We start from the raw sequence: 23,960 nt of genomic DNA on the forward strand, positions 1-23,960 counted from the left end.
TATTGCTGAATGTAAAGACCAAGAGATTTTAGTTGCTTTTGTGTTGCTGACATGAAAACTGGTAATGAACATTTTTTTTAATTGCCTGTAATGGAACCAGTCCCTAGACTGATGGTGTTTAATCATGTACTTTTCATCTTGATAATCTAATTATTTTTACATGAAGAAAGCATCCAAACCTTAATTTACATATCATTCCTTAGTTTACCTATGTTACTTGTCTGATGTGATTTGCAGATTTACAAAGTCCATAATTTGGTCAGAGACAAACTATAAATCTTAGATATTAACCCAGGTTGAAATAACATCTACAAAATTCAAATTTTTTTTCTGGTTTAACATGCTAAATTTAGCTTGAGCAATGTTTTATGTATCTTGACCCGACAATTCTGATTATAGGGAATTTGTGCATTTTCTGTTCCAGTGGCAAAATGTCTTTTATTGGGGTAGCTTAACAAAATGGGAAAGGTTTTACCATCAGAACCACACTGGTCAATTCAAACAGTTCCATCAATTAAAAGATTGCCAAAGAATTCAACAGTAAGGAACACTCAAGGGGAAAAGTCTCACATTATATATCTTTATGTATCCCCAGGTTTTTACAGCAGCTTATGTGGCTGCAGTGGATATTCTTCAGTTTATATTAATCCTGTTTCCTGTGTGCGGTTCAAGATCCAGATCAAAAACAGGTAGAAACATTGTCAGGTTCAAACGTATTATATTCCCTGCATCATTAAGCAATCCTTTTTTTCTAATAATTATGTGATAATAGATATTTCATTATGTATATCAATTGTTGGTGGTTATAACATTTTCTCCCAGTTATGTATGTTATTGAGCACAGTAAAGATCACTTTACCTGTCCCTACTGGCTCTGCAAGAAGCTACAGCTTCTCTGTCATTTTTTTACCCCTTTTGCCAAACTGTTTGTTTTTTGAATACCTCCACCTGAACTCTTCTTAACTTTGTATTCTGCAATGAAAGTAGAGCTAGTTACTCTAATCTGTGAATCCTTAATGTTCTTTTCCTAACTTGTCCTCACGATTTTAAAGTTTTGTACGTTTTAAGATTTGAGGATCTTTCCTACTCACTCTCATTTGCAAAAGGTCATTTCAACTTATGTTGTATTTCTGGCTCCTTCACACAATTTTGCCAGTGGTGTTCTGCATTCATCTGATCTGGGACCTCTGCTGTTTGTGATTTTTATAAATGACTTGGATGAGGAAATGGAAGGGTGGGTTAGTAGGTTTGCCGTTGACATGAAGGTTGGTGGAGTTGTGTATAGTGTGGAGGCCTGTGGTAGGTTGCAACAGGACATTAACAATATGCAGAGCAGGGCTGAGAAATGGCAGATGTAGTCCAACCTGGAAAATTGAGAAGTCATTCACTTTGGAAGGTGGAATTTGAATGCAGATTACAGGGTTAAAGACAGGATTCTTTGCAGTGTGAAGGAACACCGGGATCTTGGGCTCCACATATACATCCGCGTCCAAAGTTGCCAACCATGTTGATAGGGTTGTTAAGAAGGCGATGGTGTGTTGGCTTTCATTAGTAGGGGGATTGAGTTTAAGAGCCGTTAGGTTATGCTGCAGTTCTATAAAGCCCTGGTTTATAGACCACACTTGGAACATTGTGTTCAGTTCTAGTTGCCTCATTATAGGAAGGACGGAGAAGCTTTAGAGAGGGTGCAGAGGAGATTTACCAGGATGCTGCCTGGATTGGAGGGTATGTCTTATGAAGAAAGGTTGAGGGAGCTAGGGCTTTTCTCATTGGAGAGGTGACTCGATACAGGTGTATAACATGATGAGAGGCAGAGACTTGTTCTCAGGATGAAAATGGCTGTCATGAGGGGTCATAATTTTAAAGGAGAAAGTGAGGTCTGCAGATGCTGGAGATCAGAGCTGAAAATGTGTTGCTGGAAAAGCGCAGCAGGTCAGGCAGCATCCAGGGAACAGGAGAATCGACGTTTCGGGCATAAGCCCTTCTTCACCTCTCCAATGAGAAAAGCCCTAGCTCCCTCACCCTTTCTTCATAAGACATACCCTCCAATCCAGGCAGCATCCTGGTAAATCTCCTCTGCACCCTCTTTAAAGCTTCCCCGTCCTTCCTATAATGAGGCCTAGAACTGAACACAATTTCCAAGTGTGGTCTATAAACCAGGGCTTTATAGAACTGCAGTATAACCTAACGGCTCATAAACTCAATCTCCCTACTAATGAAAGCCAACACACCATCGTTTTCTTAACAACCCTATCAACATGGATGGCAACTTTGGACGCGGATGTATATGTGGACCCCAAGATCCCGGTGTTCCTTCACACTGCAAAGAATCCTGTCTTTAACCCTTCAGGATCCCTGAAGAAGGGCTTATGCCGAAACGTCGATTCTCCTGTTCCCTGGATGCTGCCTGACCTGCTGTGCTTTTCCAGCAACACATTTTCAGTCATAATTTTAAGGTAATTGCAGGAAGCTTTGGTGAGTTATCAGAGGTTGGTTCTTTACACAGAGCGGTGGGTGCATGGAGTGCACTGCCAGCAGTGTTAGTAGAGTCAGATACATTAGGGACATCTAAGTGACTTTTGGATAGGCACATGGATGATAGTAAAATGAAAGGATAAAAGATCAGCACAACATCAAGGATCTTGGGGTCTATGTATGTAGAGCTGAAAATGTGTTGCTGGAAAAGCGCAGCAGGTCAGGCAGCATCCAAGGAGCAGGAGAATCGACATTTTGGGCATGAGCCCTTCTTCAGAAAGAAGAATGTAGAACCCAATATCCCTCTGTTCCTCCACACTGCCAAGAATCCTGCCTTTAACCCTGTAATCTGCATTCCAAAGTGAATTTGACCTTCCAAAGTGAATCATTTCACACTTTTCCAGGTTGAACTCCATCTGCCATTTCTCAGCACATACTATGCTGTACTGTTCTATGTTCTTGTTCGACATTCTCACTTGATTGATAAACTGTAGCTGAGTTGGCTAGTTATTTGGTTTGCGATGTACTTTTTTTATTCATTCACAGGATGAGGGCATTGCTGGTGAGGTCAGCCTTTATTGCACATTCCTAATTCCCCACAGTACAGTTAAGAATCAAGCATATTACTGTGGGTCACATGTAGGCCAGACCAGGTAAGGATGGCAGTTATCTTCCCTAAGGGACATTGTGAACCAGATCGGTTTTTCCTGACAATTGACAATGGGTTTGTGATCATATTAGACTTCTAATTCCAGATTTTTAAAATTGAATTCAATTTCCAGCATCTGTTGTGGTGGTATTTGAGCCTAGGTGCCCAGAATTATTGGAATAACTGTCCAGTAATAATACAATTAGGTCATCACCTCTCCACATGGTGCAAACAAGAGTTCAATTCCTGCACAAGCTGAGATTATCATGAACAGCTCTCCTTTTCACCCTCTTTCCTAGGCTGAGATATGGTAGCCCTTGGCTTAAATTATCACCAACCATCTCTCTTTAATGACAGAGCAACCTTATGGTATGGTATAGAGAAAGACTTTACCCGTAAGTAGGTTTCATTAATTGGAAGATTATAATTCATGTGTATACTGATTTTTTTAAAAATCGAGGATGGATCAACAGACAGGTTTATTATGGGGATTCAGCAATTATCATTATTCACATCAATTGTTGAACTCCAACAATGTTACTGATTGATCATATGTTGCTTTATGCCCTGTCGCCTTGATGGCTATTAAGCTTGTGTATGTAATTGTGTTGGTATGAGTCTCCAGTTCATGCTTATTGATGTTAATATTCTGCATACACTTTTTGTTTGGTAGTATGTTACTATAACCTCCTCAGTACATCCCTGGAATCAAATTTCCTGCTTTGGCGAGTCCATGTCCTCTGACAATGCATACCTTGCAAAGGTTTTGGAAGGCAGGTCAGTTTTGCAATTGGTGCAGTGAACTGTGTTTCCCATAATGCTTACTTGATCTGAGTTTTGTTTACTGCATTAATACTGCTGGTTTGACCCCATGCTTGCAGGTGGTGTTATCCAGCCATCCAGCCAATATCTTCTCATTTTCTGCCATCTTCTAGAAGTGTGCCGATATTGTGACTTTTTTTGTTTCTTTATCTCTGGAAGCTTCGATCATCAGCATCTGATAAATTATGGTTCTGGCTGTCCCATAAATCATGTGCTTACTGTTCTGCAAAGTACTGTCTGGAGAGGGACTTAGTGCTTAGGATTTCAATGCATATAAAACATCTGTATTGCACCAAATCCTGTCAGCTCCAGTGGTCTCTGGTATTTTTGTTGCCATCTTATTGTTTCTGGTGCCTTCATACAAACTCATCACTCTTATGTACTGGATGATCAATTTTATGCAAATTCAATTTATTTGAAGGCTCCAACTGATGGATACATACATCGATACATACACACATACATTACAGGATCGCTTTACTCTGAGAAATCAGCAAAGCTATTGCAGCAATATAAATGATCCCAGGTCTCTCATCACTTTTACAGGCTGGTTTCTTGACAAGAATTACTGTTGTTCCAAATAAATAAGTTCCAGCCATAGGTAAACACAACTAGGAGCTATCAACATATAATTCATTTTACTAGTTGAAATTCAAACCCATTTTTAAAACCCCTACAGACAAACAAAAATAAATTGGTGCAATGGATAGAGGGAGAAAAATTCTGGGAAGCAAGTTCAATAACACTAATCCACAGAGTTCAATGAGATGTTCCTTTTGCTTCCCAAGTCCTTCAATTTTTGAATCTCCTTTTTCCAGGTTCTTTAACATTGTAGGAGGAACAGGGCCATTGGTACACTAATTACAAACTCATTCATTTCCTGGTGAAAGGCAATAGCATACAGCAACTTGTAGGAGGAGAGAATTTTTTTTCAGGTGTCAATGACTTTTACAGCAAAGAGATAGAAACACAGATCCTGCTGTTCAAGCCAGAGGCTTGCTCCACTCTATAAACTCCCAAGATTCTCACCTGCCTAGGAGTCAGTCAGAGAGCTGAGATCATGCTGATGACCTTCAACTCCACAACTGGTCACTGTTACACAAACCAATCAGCTGCCTATTGCTGGTTGAATCTTGCTCTGAACACACATTTGGTGATATGGTGTCTTATCTCCCTTCCCCACTGCTTGCAAAGCAACTGTATGAATACAACTCTTGGTGATCCACTAACATGTTTTCAGACGTACGGCAATTCCTTCCCCAGTCCTTCATTGTAAAAAATAGCCCTTTTTGCATTTTAGTTTTCGATGAACAAGTAGAAACCAAAATGATTTGGTTTTTACATTGGTCTGTTAGAATTGTCCGATAGTTATTTTAGAAGTTAAGCATTGTGAACCGCTGGTGCTCCCCACCCTGTAGCAGCAATGTAATTTCCTGAGAGTGGGCAAAAATGTAGAAGGAAAGAACCTTTAAACGATTTCAGGGCAAAACTAATTTTGGGAAGTTCCTTTCCAACACACAAAGGTGCTCAAAGTGAGCCCCAGGAGAAGATGGTAAGCACTATGTCATCCAAAACTCTGCGTACCTTTTATATTCTTTAAGAAAGAGTGTACTTGTGTACATCTTCAAGGTTGGCATACTGTTTGTCATTTATAAACAGGTCGGCCAAGACAGAGGAATAAAAGAAGAACAAGTGCCATGTTCATGGCTTGCTTACCTTTCGCATTGGGCACAAGTTACTACTTCTGGGCTTCTCCTGTTCCTCAAATGGATATTCGTGGACCAAGAAGGAGACTGCTTACCACATTACTTCAGGTAAAATAGTACTCACGTGGTCTGTTGGCTGATCATTTAACCTAAACAAAAATCATTTGGACAAATTACAGAATCAGAGGAAAGGCTTTTTTCAATTAAAGTCTTTCACTTCAACCTTGTGAGTCCCCAGTTATTAACCTGATTGAAGTTCATCAGCATTTGAAAATACAACCGAATCGCTTCAATTGTTGTGCTTCGGGGTATTCAATTATATGACCATCCTTGGCCATTTATGTAATTGTTTGGAGGTGGGGGGGGGGCGTTGTTAATAGTTCAAATTAAGTGATTGGAACATGACAATGGTAGTCTAACTGCCAAACCGTAAAGAACAGACATTCCCACTGGGGTGGGGGTAAGGGAGAGTGGACATGCTAACAGACAATATAACAAGTAAAGCTAAAAGAAAGGGAAGGAATGGGATCACTTAAGTATCATCTTTTTTCCCCTAGCATTCCACTTCCCTCCACAAAGACTATATAAGTGCTGCTCCCTCCACACTTCATGTCAGTTCTGATGAAAAGTCATCTAGACTTGGAACGTCAGCTTGCTGTCTGTCCATGGATGTTGCTTGACCCACTGTGATTTCCAACATTTTTTTGTTTTCAGGACAGATTCCAGCATCTACAGTAATTTACTCCTACGTCTAGTTTTCATGAAACTGCTCTACCATGTTTAGGGGTCTGGGTGGGCTCCAGATTATTCAAGGCTTTTCCAAACATTATCTCTGTTCGCATTGTTGAATGTCTTGGTGAAATCTATAAAAGTAATGTACAGGCCTCTGTTTTGCTCAGAATACTTTTCTTGTATTTGCCAAAGTACCGTGTTAGTGTGGCTTTAACTGTTGTGAAACCACACTGGCTCTTTGGAAGGCTTTCTTCTTCTGAGATGGAAGATCCAAGCCAATGCAGAAATATTAAAGCTAGGATCTTCCTAATGGTGGAAAGGATAACGCACTGTGCAACAGGTACTGAAGAATGTTTCAAAATGTTCTGAATAGAGATTCAGGACTGACTCATTGTCAGTGTACAGTGCTTTTCATTTGCAATGCTTGTTCATTGATTTTGAAGCTTCTACAAGCTCTTACATCAGCAGTATTGAAGTACAGTTGAAGTTTTTTCTTAAGTATGATGCATCGGTCATTTTGGACATTCCACATTTTAATAGTTAAGTGTGCTGTATTCTTGACACTCGGCTGCCATTCTCTCTTGGCTGGCTGGCTGAGCCAGATGATGAGCTAATCTTTTTATTGCTTTTAGATCTTAGATTCCTTACTCATTTTCATCAATCCAGCCCCTGTTCTTCATGGTGCCAAATCAAAAGATCTCATTTGAGGTATCCCAGCTTTGCATGTTCCCAGAGTTCTTTAGTGCAGTTAGCAGTTGTTGTGGAAGAATTACTCAATGTTCCATAAAAAATTACCAGGAGACACAAAATCTTTCACGAAATTAAACTTTAATCTTGCAAAATCAAAGCTGTGGCAGCCAGAGAAGTGTCTTCCCTGACTGCCCGTAAGCTCTTTATTCTCCTCCAGTTTATACAATTTATTGGTCCTGCGTTTATCAGATAACACTAGCATAGCCAATCATGCTGGCTTGCTTTGTCTTTCTAAACTAATCATCGTTTGCCACACAGGTTAGGTGTGATGGAGGGAACCAATCATATTACAACACCATCATCTTTGGCTTTAGCTCATCTCCCAGTGATTTAACTAACCCATCACAATGCACTACCATTACCTGTTACTGGAGCCCTGTAACATGATGCCAGGCATACATTACAACAATAAGTTAACTGCATTACTGCCATAATAACTTCCATACAGTGAGATGTGTGTTCCAGTCTGGTCTAAGATTGCTTGATGATGTTTGCATGCTGCTGAACTGTTATTTCTTTTATGGGTTTCCTCTAGGTCTGTTCGTGGACGTGGAATTAAAATAGAAACTCAGTTTGAATGAATGAGCCAGTGATCTGTATGACAGTCAGCACTGGATGTGATTCTAATATGTCCAATTGCCAACCAATCAGTACTCTCCACTCTCACAGAATAATTGTTGGTTTTACATTTTAATTAGTATTCTAGTAAATTGTCATAAAGCCACAGAACAAGGAAACAGATCCTTCGATCCAACTCTTCCCCATGGAACAGACATCCCAATTTCATCTAATCCCATTTGCCAGCACTTGGCCTATATCCCTCTCAACCTTTCCTATTCACATACCCATCCAGATACTTTTTAAATGTTGTAATTATATTTGCCTCCACCACTTCCTTTGGCAGCTTGTTCCAGACATGCACCACCCCTATGTGAAAAAGTCATCCCTTAGGTCCCTTTTAAACTTTTCCCCTCTCACCTTAAACATGTGCCCTCTAGTTTTGGACTCCCAACTCTAATACAAATTATCTTGGCTATTCACTCTATCCATACCCCTCATGATTTTATCAACTCTGTAAGATCACCCCTCAGTCTCTGACACTCCAGAGAAAAAAAGACCTAGCCTATTCAGCCCGTCCTTATAGCCCAAACTCTCCAGTCATGGTAATATCCTTTAAATCTTTTCTGCACCCTTTTTAGTTTAACAACATCCTTCCTACAGCAGGGATACCAGGATTGAACACCATATTCTAAAACTGGTCTCACCAATGTCTTGTACAGCTGCAACAAAATGTCCAAACTCCTAAATTCAATGTTCTGACCAATGAAGGCAGTTGTACTAAACACCTTCTTCACCATCATGTTTACTTGCGACTCCACTTTCAAGGAACTATGCATTTGCACCCCTAGATCTTTGTTTAGCAATATTCCCCAGAACCCTACCAGTAACTGTATAAGTCCTGCCCTCATTGGCCATACCAAAATGTAGCATCTCACATTTATTTAAATTGAACTCCTTCTGCCACTCTTTGGCCCATTGGCCATCTGCTCAAGGTCTCATTGTATTCAGAAATAACCTTCCTTACTGTCCATTGACTACCTAACTTACTAACCCTACCTCCTATATTCACTGTGGAAAGCATGTCAAGTTATCACAAATAGCAATATGATAATGACCAGAAAATCTGTGTTTCAAGACTGAAGGATTGGGCAGTGCATGAGGCAGAACAGTGCCTGGGAGTTTTTGCATTCACTCAAACAGATTAATGGGGTTTGTTCTAACATTGGATCCAAAGTGCAGCACTTCTGCTGAACTGGAGATGTCTGCTTTAATCTTTTTGCTGAAGCTCTGATGACGGTCTTGAACACTGGACCTTGCAGCTCAGAGATAGGACTGTTACCAATGGGAAGCCATGGCCTGATGAGTGCAAGGCAAAGAGCTGCATAAAATGTATTTTCTCATCAATGCTTGATTTCTGTAAAAAATGATTACTAAATGACTAAAAGTAACCTACCTTACACTTGTATATTCACAAGTTCATTATGCTGATTTATGATTCAGAAAAATGTGTTTCCACTGGTTCTGACTAGAAGACATATATCTGAAACTATTACCAAAAAATTAAGGGAAAGAGCAATTGATTTTTTTTTGTAGAGGGTTGTTAGGACATGGATTCCTTTCCAGAACTAGTGATGGAAGCAACATGCATAATTTGTTTTAACAAAGAAAGTGGATAAATACTTTGGAAAAAAACACATTCTGTAAAGGTATGGGAAAAGAACAGTAGAGTGGGGCTAAATGAGTTGCTTTTCTAGAACTGATGAACATGATGGAATTTCACGTTACAGAGAAGCTCCTTTTCTTGTGGCTTGATTTAATATAGTCTTACCTGTACCAATTGCACTAGTTGAGCATAATTTACCTTATGTTTCCCTCTTTTGCTAAACAATAGAGAGTTGCAAGTAGTGTTTCTGTTTGATAAGCAAAAAGTCAACAAGAAATGCCTGTGCTCAAACAGACCTTCATGTCCATAATTGGATTACTCTAAAAATTTATATGAAGTACTATTAGCTTCTTCTCTCCTTGGTAGTTTCTTATAGCTAGTGTAATATCCTGGACTTTGGCTTCTTGCACTCACAAGATTTATGACCATGTTCATATTAATGATCTCTCTGGCTTTATTCTTGTTGTGTTACGCCTTACAGTTAATATTTCTTCAAGAGACACTATATGTCAATATGCCTTGAAGAGATGTGCTGTTGATATCATCACTTCTTAGCACATGACCTAAGTTTAAAATATTTTGTTCTGTCTTAACCCAAATCACTTGAAGCATAAGACCATAAGAAATAAGAATAGGAGGAGGCCGTCCAGCCTCTCGAGCCTGCTCCGCCGTTCATTAGAGTCACGGCTGAGCTGACATTCCTCACATCCACTTTCCAACCCTTTCTCTCTCACCCTTGATTCCCCTACTATCTCAGCATTGGATATGCGCAAGGACTCTGCCCCTCCAGCATTTTGTGGCAAAGAGTTCCAAAGATTCTCAACCCTCAGGAAAGAAATTTCCCCTCATCTCAGTATTAAGTTGGCACCCCTTAATTATGAACCAATGCTGTCTGGTCCTAGACTCTCCCATGAGGGGCAAATATCCGCTCAGCATTTATCATGTCACGTCTCTGATGAATCTTATATGTTTCAATGAGATAATCTCTCATTTTTCTAAACTGACTAGAGTACCAACCTGCTTGAACTTGGCTGAAAAGACAATTCCTCCATTCCAGGGATCATCCGAGAGAACCTTCTCTGAACTGCCTTATGATAATATCACAGATGTGATCTGACTTTTCTTTGCCAAGCTTCACAGTTTGCTTTGAATCTGATACTATATACACCTAGGCATGAGTTTTTTTAATCCATTGTTTGCTATACCTTTGCCATATATGCAAATCATTAACCTGTCGCAGACAAGGCATTTCTTGTTGCTTCCTAAAATCTGTTTCTTTATGTTAATGTTAGCAGGTGGCAAACCTTGGAAAATTTCACTAACATTTGGTTACGACATGGTCATCATCTATGAGTCAATTCATTCTTTCAAACTTTCTTGTTTTTATAGGATAACACAGAAATCATTGGCTATGCATTGGGGGTGATTGCAGTTTTTATTGCCTGGACGTCAAAGTTTCCTCTGATTTTAAAGGCAGTAAGTAATAATAGGCCCAGTTACCAATTGTGGAGCAATTAAATTTGGGAACACTTAAGAGGTTAGAATTAAAGATCCATGTCAGATGTTTGCAGGGTTCTGAGGAGGACAGATATCATGGAGATAGGAAGAAGTGAGTGAAAGAAATACCATGGCATTTCAAATTTTTAGTTAATGTATTACTTGAATGTTTGCATAAAATTCTGGTTATGAAGTGATTCCAAATGTGCTGGAGCTGATGGCTGTGGTAAAAACAGTTTTTATCCTCCATTGTGGCTTGCTTTCTAGCTTCAAGTGGACAGAGTGAAGGTAATTTACTCATTTGTTCATTTGGCTGTTGGAAAAAGATTTCTGTGTCAGTGTTTAGAATTGTCTTGTTGCATCCAGTTTCAGTGAGAGAAGGACTCACCTCCTTTTGTACCCAAAAGCTACTTGAGTCAAAGTTGTTTGATGTATGAGCTCTGAGAAGAGAGATTCATTGTGATTGGATTGACCACCCATTATAGTATCTTGCCTGATTTCTTTTTATTTCTATTGAACAACAATAGCAACAATGTGTTGCTAGTACAATATATAGCACCATTTTACACATTGAAATGTCCCAAAGCAATGCCTGGGCCTATTGTAAAACAACATTTGACACTGAGCCACATATTAAAAAAAAAGGTCTTATGACTAAAGGCTTGATCAAAAAGTGGATGTAAAAAAATCTTAGAGAGGCCGAGTGTTTTACAGTGAATTCCAGTGCTTATGGTATTAGCAGCTGAAGGCACAGCCCAAAATTATGGAGTAATTAAATTTGGGAATACAGAAGAAGCTGGAATTAGAGGGCTCACGTGAGATATTTAGAAGGTTTTTGGGTTGACATAGATCATGGAGATAGGGAGACATGAGGCCAGAGGGGGATTTAAAAAACAGGAGAAGAATTTTAAAATAGTTGTATTATCTAACTCTGAGTCACTGTACTGTCAGACTGTAGAATTTTAGTTGGATGACCTTAGGTTTTCAGATCATTGTAATTGGGAGGCTACCAGCATTAAATTGAAATAGTCAAATCAAAAGTAATAGATCTTGAAGCATTTTAAAGTTATTAATTTTGTTTTTCTATTTTACAGTCTCGGGGCAAGATTGATTGTATTCTCGAGAAATGGGCTTTAATACTTTCAATTTTGGGAGGTTTACTATATGCTGCAGCAACTCTGGCACATGAGAAAACTCCTGAGTTTATCCTGCAGGCTTTACCATGGCTGCTTATCTTTCTTGGTGGTGCAGCTATAGATCTTTCTGTATCCTTTTTCAAATAGTAGGTATTGTTTCTTAAGATCCAGGAAAGTAACCGAGGATGCATTCTGAGAAATAGATTTGTTGCAACTTCTGCATTTGATCATTTTTGGTTTAACACAATAATATGAAGTTTTAATTAGCTAAAATTCCAATGTTATTTGATTTTTATTCTTTCAAATAGTTGGTCATACTTGAAATGTCCTACAAGAACCAAATTATGCCATGTTTTAACCTTGGCTTTTGCTTAAGTTCCTTTCAGAAACAAATCAATTGTGTGGCCATCTACTGTGACACAGATTCACCTATGACAAGTAAGTGAATCTGCCAGTGAGCTCATTTCTGCAACCAAGAACTTTTCATTTGTAAATGTCAAAAGCTGTAAATAAGACCACGACACCTAGTGCATTAAGTTACAGAAACTAGTAAATTGAAAATGTCCTTATATCCAAGTAGAATGTCATTAGAAAAAAATATTGCAATTCAGGTTCCAAATTTATCTAAATATCTGAAGAATGTGTTTACTTTCAAATATGATGATGTGATGTATACTGAGAGATTTATGTATTTTTAATATAACTTATTGTATCTTTTTTTGAGTTAGGAACCTGTGGGTTTTCTGTGTCTGAATTTTGTAATTGTAAATATTTCTGTAGCTATGGTAATTTTTAAAATGTTTTTGAGACCTAGTTTTAGAAGTAATGGGTTTTGTCTACACTGGTAAAGTTTTATGACCGATTAAACTAAATAAGCTTCAGGTTAGAAGACCAGGATTTTAAAAAAAATTAAGAGCAACACCTGTGAGGAAGAGAGAGGGCTTTTTAAATTAGTTTCACTGAGTTTTGGCAGTACTGTGAAAGCCTTCAATTAAGATGCTTGTGTGGATCTGTGCTTCTGAGAAGGGAAGGATATATTGATATACAGATTATATTAAAGTGTTAAAATTAGTCCCAGATCAAACGTGTTGGGATTAAATGCTGACGAGGCTGCTTCAAGCTGAATGCTCTTAAACTGAGATATATAGATAGCTCCAGGAAGAAGCTGTTTGCAGTTCCAGTCTATAAGTTAAAGTCACAAGTGATCTAAACCTGTCAAGGAGGCAGGGAATCTCGTGTGGATACTGGATAAGTTGTGTTTCTGGGTCCTGTACAGGATGTGTGTTGAGATCTATACAAAAGCTGTTGTTTTCTTTCCTGCTTATAAAGGAGTATTTTAGGGTTAGTTGAATTATACATTTACTGTGTTTAAAAATCTTTTAATTTGTTTATAAGTACTTCTTAAAAATTAAACTTGTGTTTATTGAAACTTCAGTTTATTATTAAAACAAAATCTGTAAAATTACAGGCTTATATTTAGCAAGAGACCACTTCATTAAAATGCAAACAAAACACAGTCTAATCTGTTAAACCGGGTTTCAGACTGGGATCTGATGTTTCCAGTATTAACTCAGCTGGAATTATATCAACATATATCAAAATAGATCATACTTTTAAAAAGAAAATAATACCACTGTTCATAATTGGCATTTTGCCAACTCAGTGTGGGACATTTTTGAAGTTGCAGTGAGATCTCACAACTCAGTGAAACTAATTTAAAAAGCCCTCCCTCTTCCTCACAGGTGTTGCTGTTAATTTTTTAAAAAAATCCTGGTCTTCTAACCTGAATCTTATTTAGTTTAATCGGTCATAAAACTTTACCAGTGTAGACAAAACCCATTACTTCTAAAACTAGGTTTCAAAAACAGTTTAAAAATTACCATAGCTACAGAAATATTTACAATTACAAAATTCAGACACAGAGAAAACCCATAGGTTCCTAACTCAAAAACAAAGATACAATAAATTATATTAAAATGATTTGATCTTTGACAGACCCTAACTTGGAATTCTTTGATGTTACTGAGTCTGATAAATGAATATCACAACCAATAAATCTGTAGTTGTCACTGTAGACTAGATTAGAATCCCAACAGTATGGAAACAGGCCCTTTGGCCCAATAAGTCCACATCGACCCTCTGAAAAGTAACCCATCACCTATCCTATATTTACCCCTGACTAATGCACCTTACACGATGGACAATTTAGCATGGCAAATTCACCTAACCTGCACATCTTTGGATTGTGGGAGGAAATCTGAGCACCTGGAGAAAATCCATGCAGACACAGAGAGAATGTGCAAACTCCACACAGACAGTTGCTCAAGGCGTGAATTGAACATGGGTCCTTGGCAGTCTGAGGCAGCAGTGCTAACCGCTGAGCCACCATGTTACCCATATTGCCAGTTCTACTTCCAATCATTATTTTGATTTTATTGCATTGAAATACATTTATATAAGGAAGAATAATTGCAAATACACTCAAAAGTTCAATGTTTATGTTTACCCTCAGCCAAACTGCATAGTGTCTTTTGCCATCTTTCTTCATACCAATTGAAAGCATCTCAAATCTACTTACAAATTAAGGTTGCTTTCGTAAGCTGACTAGATTTTTTTTTGTTTGTGAGATGTGGGTATCGCTGCTAGCACTTATATTCTGTATTTCATTACTCTTGAAGTTAGTGGTGAGCTGCTTTCTTGAACTATGGCAGTCCTGAGTTGTAGAGAAACATGCATTGCTGTGGCGAAGAATTTCAGCATTTTAAACCAGCAAAACTGAAAGAGCAGCAATATTGTTTCAAGACAGGATGATGTTCACCTTGGAGAAGAGCCTGTAGATGGTAGTTTTCTCCTGCATCATCTGCCTTGCTCTTTCTAGGTGGTACAGGTTCTTAGTTTGGAGGATGCTGTCAAACGAGCCTCTGTTGCAGTAGTACATTTTGTAAATGGGGCACATTGCTCCCACTGTGCATCAATGTTGAAAAGAGTGAATGTTGAAGGTGGTGGATGGGTCTACTAATCAAGCAAACCCTTTGTCCTCTATGTTACTAAGTTTCTTGATGTTGTTGGAGCTGCATAAATCCAGACATATGGAAAGTACTTTGGAGTTATTCCTTTGAAGTTTTTGGACTGGTTTTAGGGATACAAGAGGTGAGATACTCACTCCAGAATTCCTGACCTGCTTTTGTTGTTGCAGTGTTTATATGGATGGTCCAGTTCAGTTTGTCATCAAGGGTAACTCCTAGGATGTTCAAGGTGAGGGATTCATAAATCTCATGGGGTAATATTAAGATTCTCTTTTGTTGGAAATGTCAGTGCCTGGATTTAGGTGGAACAAATGTTACTTGCCACTTATCAGCCTAAGCCTGGATATTGTCGAGGTCTCACTGCATCTTGAGATGGACTGCTTCAGTATCGGAGAAGCTGTGGGCAATCATCAATGCACAGCACCAAATGACTTTCACAATGGAAGGAGTGTCATTAATGAAGCTGCTGAATGTAATTGGGCTTAGGACACTGTATAGGAATAGGAGGAGGCCATTTAGCCCATTGACCTGCTCTGCAGTATTATTATTATTATTATTATTAATACTACCCTGAAGAACTCCTATTGTGATATCCTGGGAGTAAGATGTCTGAACCCTAACAGCTATTATCATCTTCCTTTGTGCTAGGTGTTGCTCCAACCAACGGAGACCTTCCTGAGATTTGCATTGACTCTACCTTTTTTTGCTTGGTCTCCTTGATGCCACACTTTTCCATTAACTGCAACACAGTAATCGAATCAAGTCGGCTAGCTGAAAGAAAATAGAGCGTGATGGTTGATGGGAAATATTCATCCTGGAGTGCAAGTGGGGTACCGCAAGGATCTGTTTTGGGTCCCCAGTTGTTTGTCATTTATATAAATGAACTGGATGAGGGCATAGAAGGATGGGTTAGTAAATTTGCGGGTGACATTAAGGTCGGTAAAGTTGTGGCTACTAACGAAGAATGTTATAGGTTACAGACAGATATAGATAAGCTGAGAGGTGGCAAATGGAGTTTACTGTGAAAAAGTGTGAGGTGATTCACTTTGGAAGGAGTAACAGGAATGCAGAGTACCAGGCTAATGGTAAGATTTTTGATAGTGTAGATGAGCAGAAAGATCTTGGTGTCCAGGTACATAGATTCCTGAAAGTTGCCACCCAAGTTGATAGAGTTGTTAAGAAGGCATACAGTGTGTTAGCTTTTATTGGTAGAGGGTTTGAGTTTCAGAACCATGAGATCATGCTGCAGCTGTGCAAAGCTCTGGTGCGGCCACATTTGGACTATTGCGTACAGTTCTGGTCACCACATTATAGGAAAGATGTAGAAACTTTAGAAAGGGTTCAGAGGAGATTTACTAGGATGTTACCTGGTATGGAGGAAAGGTCTTACGAGGAAAGGCTGAGGGACTTGAGGCTGTTGACATTAGAAGAAGGTTGAGAAGCAACTTAATTGAGACATATAAGAAAATCAGAGGGTTAGATAGGTTGGAAGTGAGAGCCTCTTTCCTCGGATGCCGATGGCTAGCACAAGGGGGCATAGAGAGTAGTAGGGGCGAGGAATGCACTGCCTGTAACAGGAGTAGACTCACCAACTTTAAGGGCATTTAAATGATCATTGGACAGGCATATGGACGAGAATGGAATAGTGTAGGTTAGATGAACTTCACATTGGTTCCACAGGTCGGCACAACATAGAGGGCTGAAGGGCTTGGACTGCGCTGTAATGTTCTATGTTCTATTATTTGCCTGTGTGAGAGCCCCACTACTCCCACCCTCAAAATCTCTGGATTTTGTCTTTTTTGTTCATATTCCGAGCTAGGCCAGAATCTGAAGTGCCCTGTCAGAACTCATGTGAGGATCAGGTTATTGCTAACCAAGTGCTGTTTGATAGAACTATTGACCATCCCTTCTGTTAGGTTGATAATGATTGAGTGTAGTATGATATGGTGATAATTGGTTGGCTTGGTTTCATCCTGCATTTTTTGGAAAAGAGATAACCTTGGAATGTTTCCACTTAGTGGTGCCGATATCAGTGTTATTGCTGTGGTATAGCTTGGCTAGTGTCAGGCTAATTCTGGAGCCTTGTCTTCAGTAGTGCTGTTGGAGTGTTGTCAGTGCTCATTACCTTTGCAGTATCCAGAGTGATCAACCGATTCCTGGTATCATGTGGAATAGGCTGAAATGTGTCACCAATCATCATTTTTAACTGAAGATTGTTGAAAATGCCTTGTCTTTTGCAATGGTTACCCCCCCCCCCCCCTCATCGAAGGTGGCGATATTTGTGGAGACTTCTCCTCTAATGACTTGTTTAATAGTCACTGCCATGTGACAGGTTTGTAGAAATGGGATCTAATTCATTGGTTGGGGATGGCTAAACCAGATCTATCATTTGCTGTTTTGACAGTTGGTGAGCAAATAGTCCTGTTATTCAGCTTTTACAGGTTGACCCCTCATTTTTAGGTATTCGTTGTGTTACTCCTGGCCTGCCCTCCTGCAGGAATATCCACCAGTATGGTATAATGGAAATATGTTGCTGATGATTTCCTCCCAGACATAACCAGTTAGCATTGTGGAAGAGTTCACATTTCCTTAAAGTTCCAAATGGAATCTTGACAGATAAATTGAATGCACGTACTTTCTTTCACTTGACAATGAGCAATTGTGTCTCACAGTATCTTGACATTCCCTAACCCTGGATGTGGGGTAGATTAAAGATTGAGAAGGAAATAAACTTGGTTGCAGGAAAAGAAGACTCCTGTTTGGACATCAGATAATCTGTACATCAAGAATAAATCTTGAGCCAAATTCAGATTATAGCATTGAATAGACCATTTGGCCTATCAGATCCATGGCTGTGTTTACACTCCATTTGAGCCTCTTTCCTCCTTACATCAAACTCTACCAACAGATCATGTAATTCCATTTTCTCTCGTGTTTACCTAATTTCACCTTAATTACTTATTGTGTTGGTATGTTCCAGCTTTTAACCATTCACTGGTTACAAATGCTTCACTCAAATTCGCTATGAATTAATTAGTGACTATGTTTGTTTGGTGCTTATGGCCCCTAGTTCCTTGGGCTTGCAAGTGGAAACATCTTCATTGATCCTAGAATCCTTTCAAATCCTTAATGATCTTTATCAAGTCATCTATCTGTCTTCTCTTTCCAATCAAAAGCAATGATCGCTTATTCTGTCTTTTCTGGTGGGTCTTAATTCCATCCTGTTATAAGGAATACAACTATCTTATTTGGAAATATAAACTGGAAAATTAAAGTTTGAATTATTAGATTCTGTTTTTATAACTTCACGGAAAAATGGAGCTATATGATGTCCTTTTGCAGCAAGCTGGATCTTAAAGCTTCTGAGGGTCATGTTGGCACTAGGTATCTTTGGAAACAGAAACAGCTGCCCAGCAACAACTTAGGACGTCTTAAAGTAGTGTCATGACACAAAGCTGAGAAGAGAGAAAGCCTGCCAGCAAGCAAAATTCATCAATTGCTCTCTAGAAGTTGAATAGTAATAACACCAAAAGTATTTGCAAAAAGAAAGACCTCAGTCCATCGAACCAACTTCCCAATTGACGATCACGGCATTTGACAATGTGATGTCATTGCCAAATACCAAAACAAACAAAAAAAAATACACCTCATTTTCCTTTTTGGATTGAATACACATCCTCAGAATTTGTGCCTTTCTGCCAAATATTTCCCACACCCACAATATTCTTGAAACCTTTTACTTTGTCCATCTTATGTGTGAATGAATTTATATGTTTTGATTTGATGGAGTTATAGTTTAAATTTGCATATAACTATTAATATTCAATTTTAGCTATATGTTGGATAATAGGCTTATTCCCTAGGATAGAGGAAGCCAAAACTAGAGCACACAGACTTGAGATAAAAGATTTAAAAGGGACTTGAGAGGTAACATTTTCACAGGGTAATGTATATGGAATGAATTGACAGCGGGAGTGAGTACAATTACAACATTTAAAAGCCCATTTGAACAGTTATATGAATAAGAAAGGTTCAGAGGGAATGTAGGCAAATGAACCTAGTTTGGTTTGGGAAATCTGATTGGCATGGATGAGTTGGATTGAAGGGTCTGCTTTGTGCTGTATGATATTCTCTCTCTATTATAATTTATTGGTTTTATTGCTCATTGATGAAAATTGCTTTTTTTTTAATCTTTGGTCGTGATCACAGTCAGGCATTAACTATCCTAGAGATCAAATTGGTCATGTTTTGTGATGACTTGTAGAATAATAGGCTTCATTTCTGGTGTGCTATTCCCACCAGGATCATGATAATAGGAAAGATCATTCTCTGCAAATTATTAAATCTATTTGCCAAAATTTGTTGCAATTTGTGAGAGACCATTGGCAGCTCAGTTTTAGAGAAACACCAGTGGTTATAGTTTGAGAGATACAACACTGCTTCAAACATGGCTCACTAGGTATCTCTCCTCATCCTGTTGCCATAGGCATGTTGGACACATTAGCAGGTTGATTACCTATTTGGTCACATTATTATCATTCTTTCTATGGCCAGTAAGTACTAGATTAGGTCTTGAACCCGGAGCTTCTAGTTCAGAGCCACAAGACCTCTGTAAATTTGTGAATAATTATTGTTAAAACTACTTGGACAACCAATTCATTTGTTACTTTTTTAACAATGTTCAATCAGATACTGTTCTTATCATGTTTACTGAAGCATAAAACTACTCGCCAGCAGTGGGGTTTGGAAGTGGTATTAGAATCTGATACTCTCTCTTTGTTGGAGTCTCCGGAACAAGATGTGGAAGAAGAAGAGATTCAAGAAGAAGCACAGGTATCATAAAGTCCTTCCCATTGTTTAGGGAAAATATTCAGAAAATATGTTAAGGCATTATCAAAATACAGAACTTGCTTTTATATATTAAACAATTTTTTGTAAATTATTCATTTTTTTACATAATAATGTGATTATGTGAGAATTAATTCCCTCTTTCACATTTAGTAATATTTCAAAACTGTTGATGCAACCTGTGACTGCTGACCACCATTTCTAAGTTCCCTTTAAAGGTCTGAACCATCTTAAGACCATAAGACATAAGAGCAGAAATTAGCCCATTGAGTCTGCTCTGCCATTCAATCACAACTGATAAGTTTCTTAACCCCATTCTCTTGCTTTCTCCCCGTAACCCTTGATCCCCTTGAAATCAAGAACCTATCTATCTCCATCTTAAATATACTCAGTGACCTGGCCTCTACAGCTGTCTGTGGCAGTGAGTTCCATAGATTCACCACTCTCTGGCTGAAGAAGTTTCTCCTTATCTCCATTCTAAAAGATCTTCCCTTTACTGTAAGGCTGTGCCCTTCAGTCCTAGTCTCTCCTACCATGGAAACATCTTCACAACATCTGTTCTGTCCAGGCCATTCACTATTCTGTAAGTTTCAAATACATCCCCTATCATCCTTCTGAACTCCAATTAAGTATAGACCCAAAATCCTCAAACGTTCCTCATATGTTAATCTTTTCATTCCTGGGACCATTCTTGTGAACTTTGTCAGGATGTGATAGTTCGGATGTTGGACTGAGGTGGACAAAGTCAGAAGTCACATGACACCAAGTTTAGTCCAACAGGTTTGTTTGAAATCACAAGCTTTTGGAGCAGTGGTATTGGGCCTGTTGGGCTATAACCTGGTGTTGTGTGACTTCTGACAGCTTTGAAGTAGATCACCATTCCTTTCTCATGTTTGGGCTTAATTAATATAAATAGTTTTCTCAGCACAATTTAACTTAACAGTTTTATTTCACTAAGGTGATTGATTACAGTTGTGTTTAAATAAATATATTAATTATCTCTTTTAGAGTTCAAACTGGATGCCACTGAACATACCCCAGAATAACAGATATTTGCGCAAGATGGCAGAAATAGGCCACTATATGGATTTGAGCATTGAACCAGTACAAGAGGTAAAGCTATAATTGGTGCCAAAATGTAAACACTGCTTCATTTACTGAGAGGATTCAGCCAATCCATTTGCTATTCCACGTTGAAATGTTCCTGTAGCTATATTGGCCTAGGACATGTAAGTCATTGTAATAACAGATGTATAAAATTGGGAACCTTGAACAGCTCAAAAGAGGAAGTTGCAGTGTATTTGGTCATTACATAGCTAATCTATTTTTTTGACTTGTGTTTCTCTGTAATTATTCCATGTCAATAGTAATTAGAAACTAATTTTCAGAACTCTGTCCACACCTGGAAAAAATGGCAAGGATGAGTCTGCTGTAATCATAGAATCACTACAGTGTGCAGACAAGTCATTTGGCCCAACAAGTCCACACCGACCCCACCCAGACTCATTCCCTTACCCGACTACTCTACATGTCCCCTGACTAATGCACCTAACCTACACATCCCTGTACATTACGGGCAATTTAGCATAGCCAATTGACCTAACTTGCACATCTTTGGACTTTGTGAGGAAACCAGAGCACTGGAGGAAACCCACACGGACATGGAGAGAATGTGCAAATTCCACACTAACAATCACCTGAAGCTGGATTTGAACTCGGGTCCCTGGCACTGTGAGGCAGCACCAAGCCACCATGCCATCTTTCTTGTTACTGACGCTTATGTTTAAAAATCCAGGCACTGGTGATCTGACAACAATGTGTACCATAATGTAATGTTTTTTCAAAAATTCTTTTAAAATGGTACAACATTTGGCTCAAGCATGCCAATCCATTCCAATGAGAAGAGACTGGCTTGCCAAGGGTAGCACTTTTAATGAATATCAAAGTTTAGATTCCGATTAAAAGATAATTTCTGATGTGAGTATTGTCCCGTTAATGTATTTTAGAAATCATTGAGGAGAAATGGTAACACCATGTCTAAGTATTCCCTGTTGTCACAAAAGCAGGAAATACTTGTGGAAATTAGTAACGATGCACAACATGGTCAAATGAATAGTCTTAAAGTGTTGATGTTGCTGCTGCAAGAGAATCTGGGCTAATCATTTGTTCTTGTTTATTTTGTTTATTACTTTGATTCTTTTGTAGAGATGGTGTATTTATTTCTGAACTTGAATTGCCTTCAAAAATACAATTGAATGTAAATTTTGAAATATTGTTGACTTTGAGGGATTAGAATAATTCCATCCAATACGGACAACTGTTTAATATCAAGCTGTCCCTCTGTTTTGTTGGGGAATATTGCTTTATATAAGTTGAGGATGGAACCTGTCAATTAAATTACAAAGCTGATATGTAAAAAAAAAAGGTAATTAAATGGCTGCATTCTCTGCAAGTTTAATCAATGTATGAGCAGAAAATAAATGTAAATTTCTGCAATTCAATTCGTAGGATCATTATCAATAGCGTTGCCCACACCGGAAATGTCTTTTGACACCACCATATTCATTGCGGAAAAAGAAATGAGTTCAGTAAGGGCTGGACCTGAAACAGAGTAAAGTGCCTTTTATCTACTGTGCTTTGCTTTGAGGTCAATTTGCATCTTCACATTTGATCTGCACTATTGGGTAGTATGGGTCCAATTATGCCTCCACCCTCTAACACCGATTTGCCGAAGTATTGTGTTTGGTCTTAACCACTTGTTTACAGTGCTAAAGAAAACAGAATAGTTTCTAGTAATTCCCTTATTTAGGGTACATCTCTATGACCTGCTCGAGAGGTTTCTTTTGTATCTGTTTGTGCATCCAGCAGGTATGAGGGAGTAAATGAGGTTTTTGATTGTTCCCTTTCTCTAGAACATATATTGCCTTATCCTCCAGGCAGCCCAGGCTAAAGGAAACACAGCACCTCAAGTATTTAAAATATTTTGTACCTATAATTAATTTGTCATTTATAGTAATCCTAAGTCGTGCTGCTGGAAATTAACTTGGATAAAAGATTGCTGCTAGCTATCTGGGCAAGGAGGAATTAAAGTAGAAGTTTAGACACTTCTAGGTTTTCACCTTGTACATTAGATCTGCTGGATTGTTTAAACTTAAGTAAATAGTGCAGAGTTCCTTTGAAGATATTGCTAGAAAGCAAGGCTTCATATCTGTGTGATATAAATAAGTGCTTTCATTACTTTCCATTTTTGCAATTGTTTGGGAAATTACCTCCGTTCCAATAATATTGTTTTACTGGGAACTGTATTGTATTGCTTTGTCAGAAATCATTTTTAATTTCCTTAAATGACTTTGTTAATGGCTGATCATTAATATTAATATTGTAGTTGATTTCAATGGAATTGGATGCAAAAATATTAAAATAAACAATGTCTGCTATTAAACTGTGGTTTTGAAATTTATTTAGTTGAATGTAAATGGTCTAAGATTGTTTGTTTAAAGTTTATCTCTATTGGGTTGTTAAATAGTACTATTAGCAGTCTTTAAATTATTCAAGAAACTTACAAATGTTTTTAGGTGAATGTGGACGAGTTGTTTTCATTCCGATACTCAACTTCACAATTTCAGTCTTCAGCTGTGTATCCTGTATCTGTTTGTAATTATAGATTGGATTTGGTGTTAAAAGATTACCTGGAGATGGACAGACTTGTACAGAGAGAGGAAAAAGAGTCGATATCCAGTTAGTCCATGATCCCCCAATGTACCCTCCAAAACAAGTTATTCATGCAAATGTGTCCTCGTGTAGTTCATCAGACGTTACTTCCATAAACTCTGAACTAGAGGTAAGTTGAATATGCATTCTGTGTTAAGGCTACAAGAGTATTAAATCCTACTTGATCATCATCATTGATCTATTGACAGGAGTACGTTTTTTGTACATGAGATTTTCCATAGTCATGGTTCAGTTGTACACCTTATCTGTATCTAGAAACTGCTTAGTGCTGAGGTTTCACAGTAGGATGTGTGGAAAGCATTAACATATATTTTTACAACGATCAAAATATTACTGCTACTAGAGATCTAAAATAAAAACAAA

At 38.3% G+C, this 23,960-nt stretch overlaps 1 protein-coding gene and 1 long non-coding RNA gene across 3 annotated transcripts in view; one reads left to right on the forward strand and one right to left on the reverse strand.

Moving 5' to 3' along the window:
- LOC148148307 (uncharacterized) overlaps positions 1 to 23,960 on the reverse strand; it is a 191,599-nt gene that overhangs the window by 150,648 nt on the left and 16,991 nt on the right. Inside the window, exon 2 of the long non-coding RNA XR_015759181.1 lies at positions 5,663 to 5,801. This is a non-coding gene — a long non-coding RNA (uncharacterized LOC148148307). The remainder of the gene's footprint in view (positions 1 to 5,662; positions 5,802 to 23,960) is intronic.
- The window catches only part of tmem44 (transmembrane protein 44), a 53,724-nt gene that overhangs the window by 22,166 nt on the left and 7,598 nt on the right, over positions 1 to 23,960 (forward strand). For both annotated transcript variants that reach the window (XM_043702276.2, XM_043702275.2), the window contains exons 3-9: positions 596 to 689; positions 5,606 to 5,760; positions 10,748 to 10,834; positions 11,950 to 12,120; positions 19,707 to 19,850; positions 20,874 to 20,978; positions 23,530 to 23,706. In XM_043702276.2, the coding sequence (XP_043558211.1) occupies positions 596 to 689; positions 5,606 to 5,760; positions 10,748 to 10,834; positions 11,950 to 12,120; positions 19,707 to 19,850; positions 20,874 to 20,978; positions 23,530 to 23,706 (933 nt within the window). The remainder of the gene's footprint in view (positions 1 to 595; positions 690 to 5,605; positions 5,761 to 10,747; positions 10,835 to 11,949; positions 12,121 to 19,706; positions 19,851 to 20,873; positions 20,979 to 23,529; positions 23,707 to 23,960) is intronic.

Source organism: Chiloscyllium plagiosum, unplaced genomic scaffold (genome assembly GCF_037043375.1).
Source record: "Chiloscyllium plagiosum isolate Xiang-an unplaced genomic scaffold, Cpla_swu_hap1 HiC_scaffold_13, whole genome shotgun sequence".
Lineage (NCBI taxonomy): Eukaryota > Metazoa > Chordata > Chondrichthyes > Orectolobiformes > Hemiscylliidae > Chiloscyllium > Chiloscyllium plagiosum.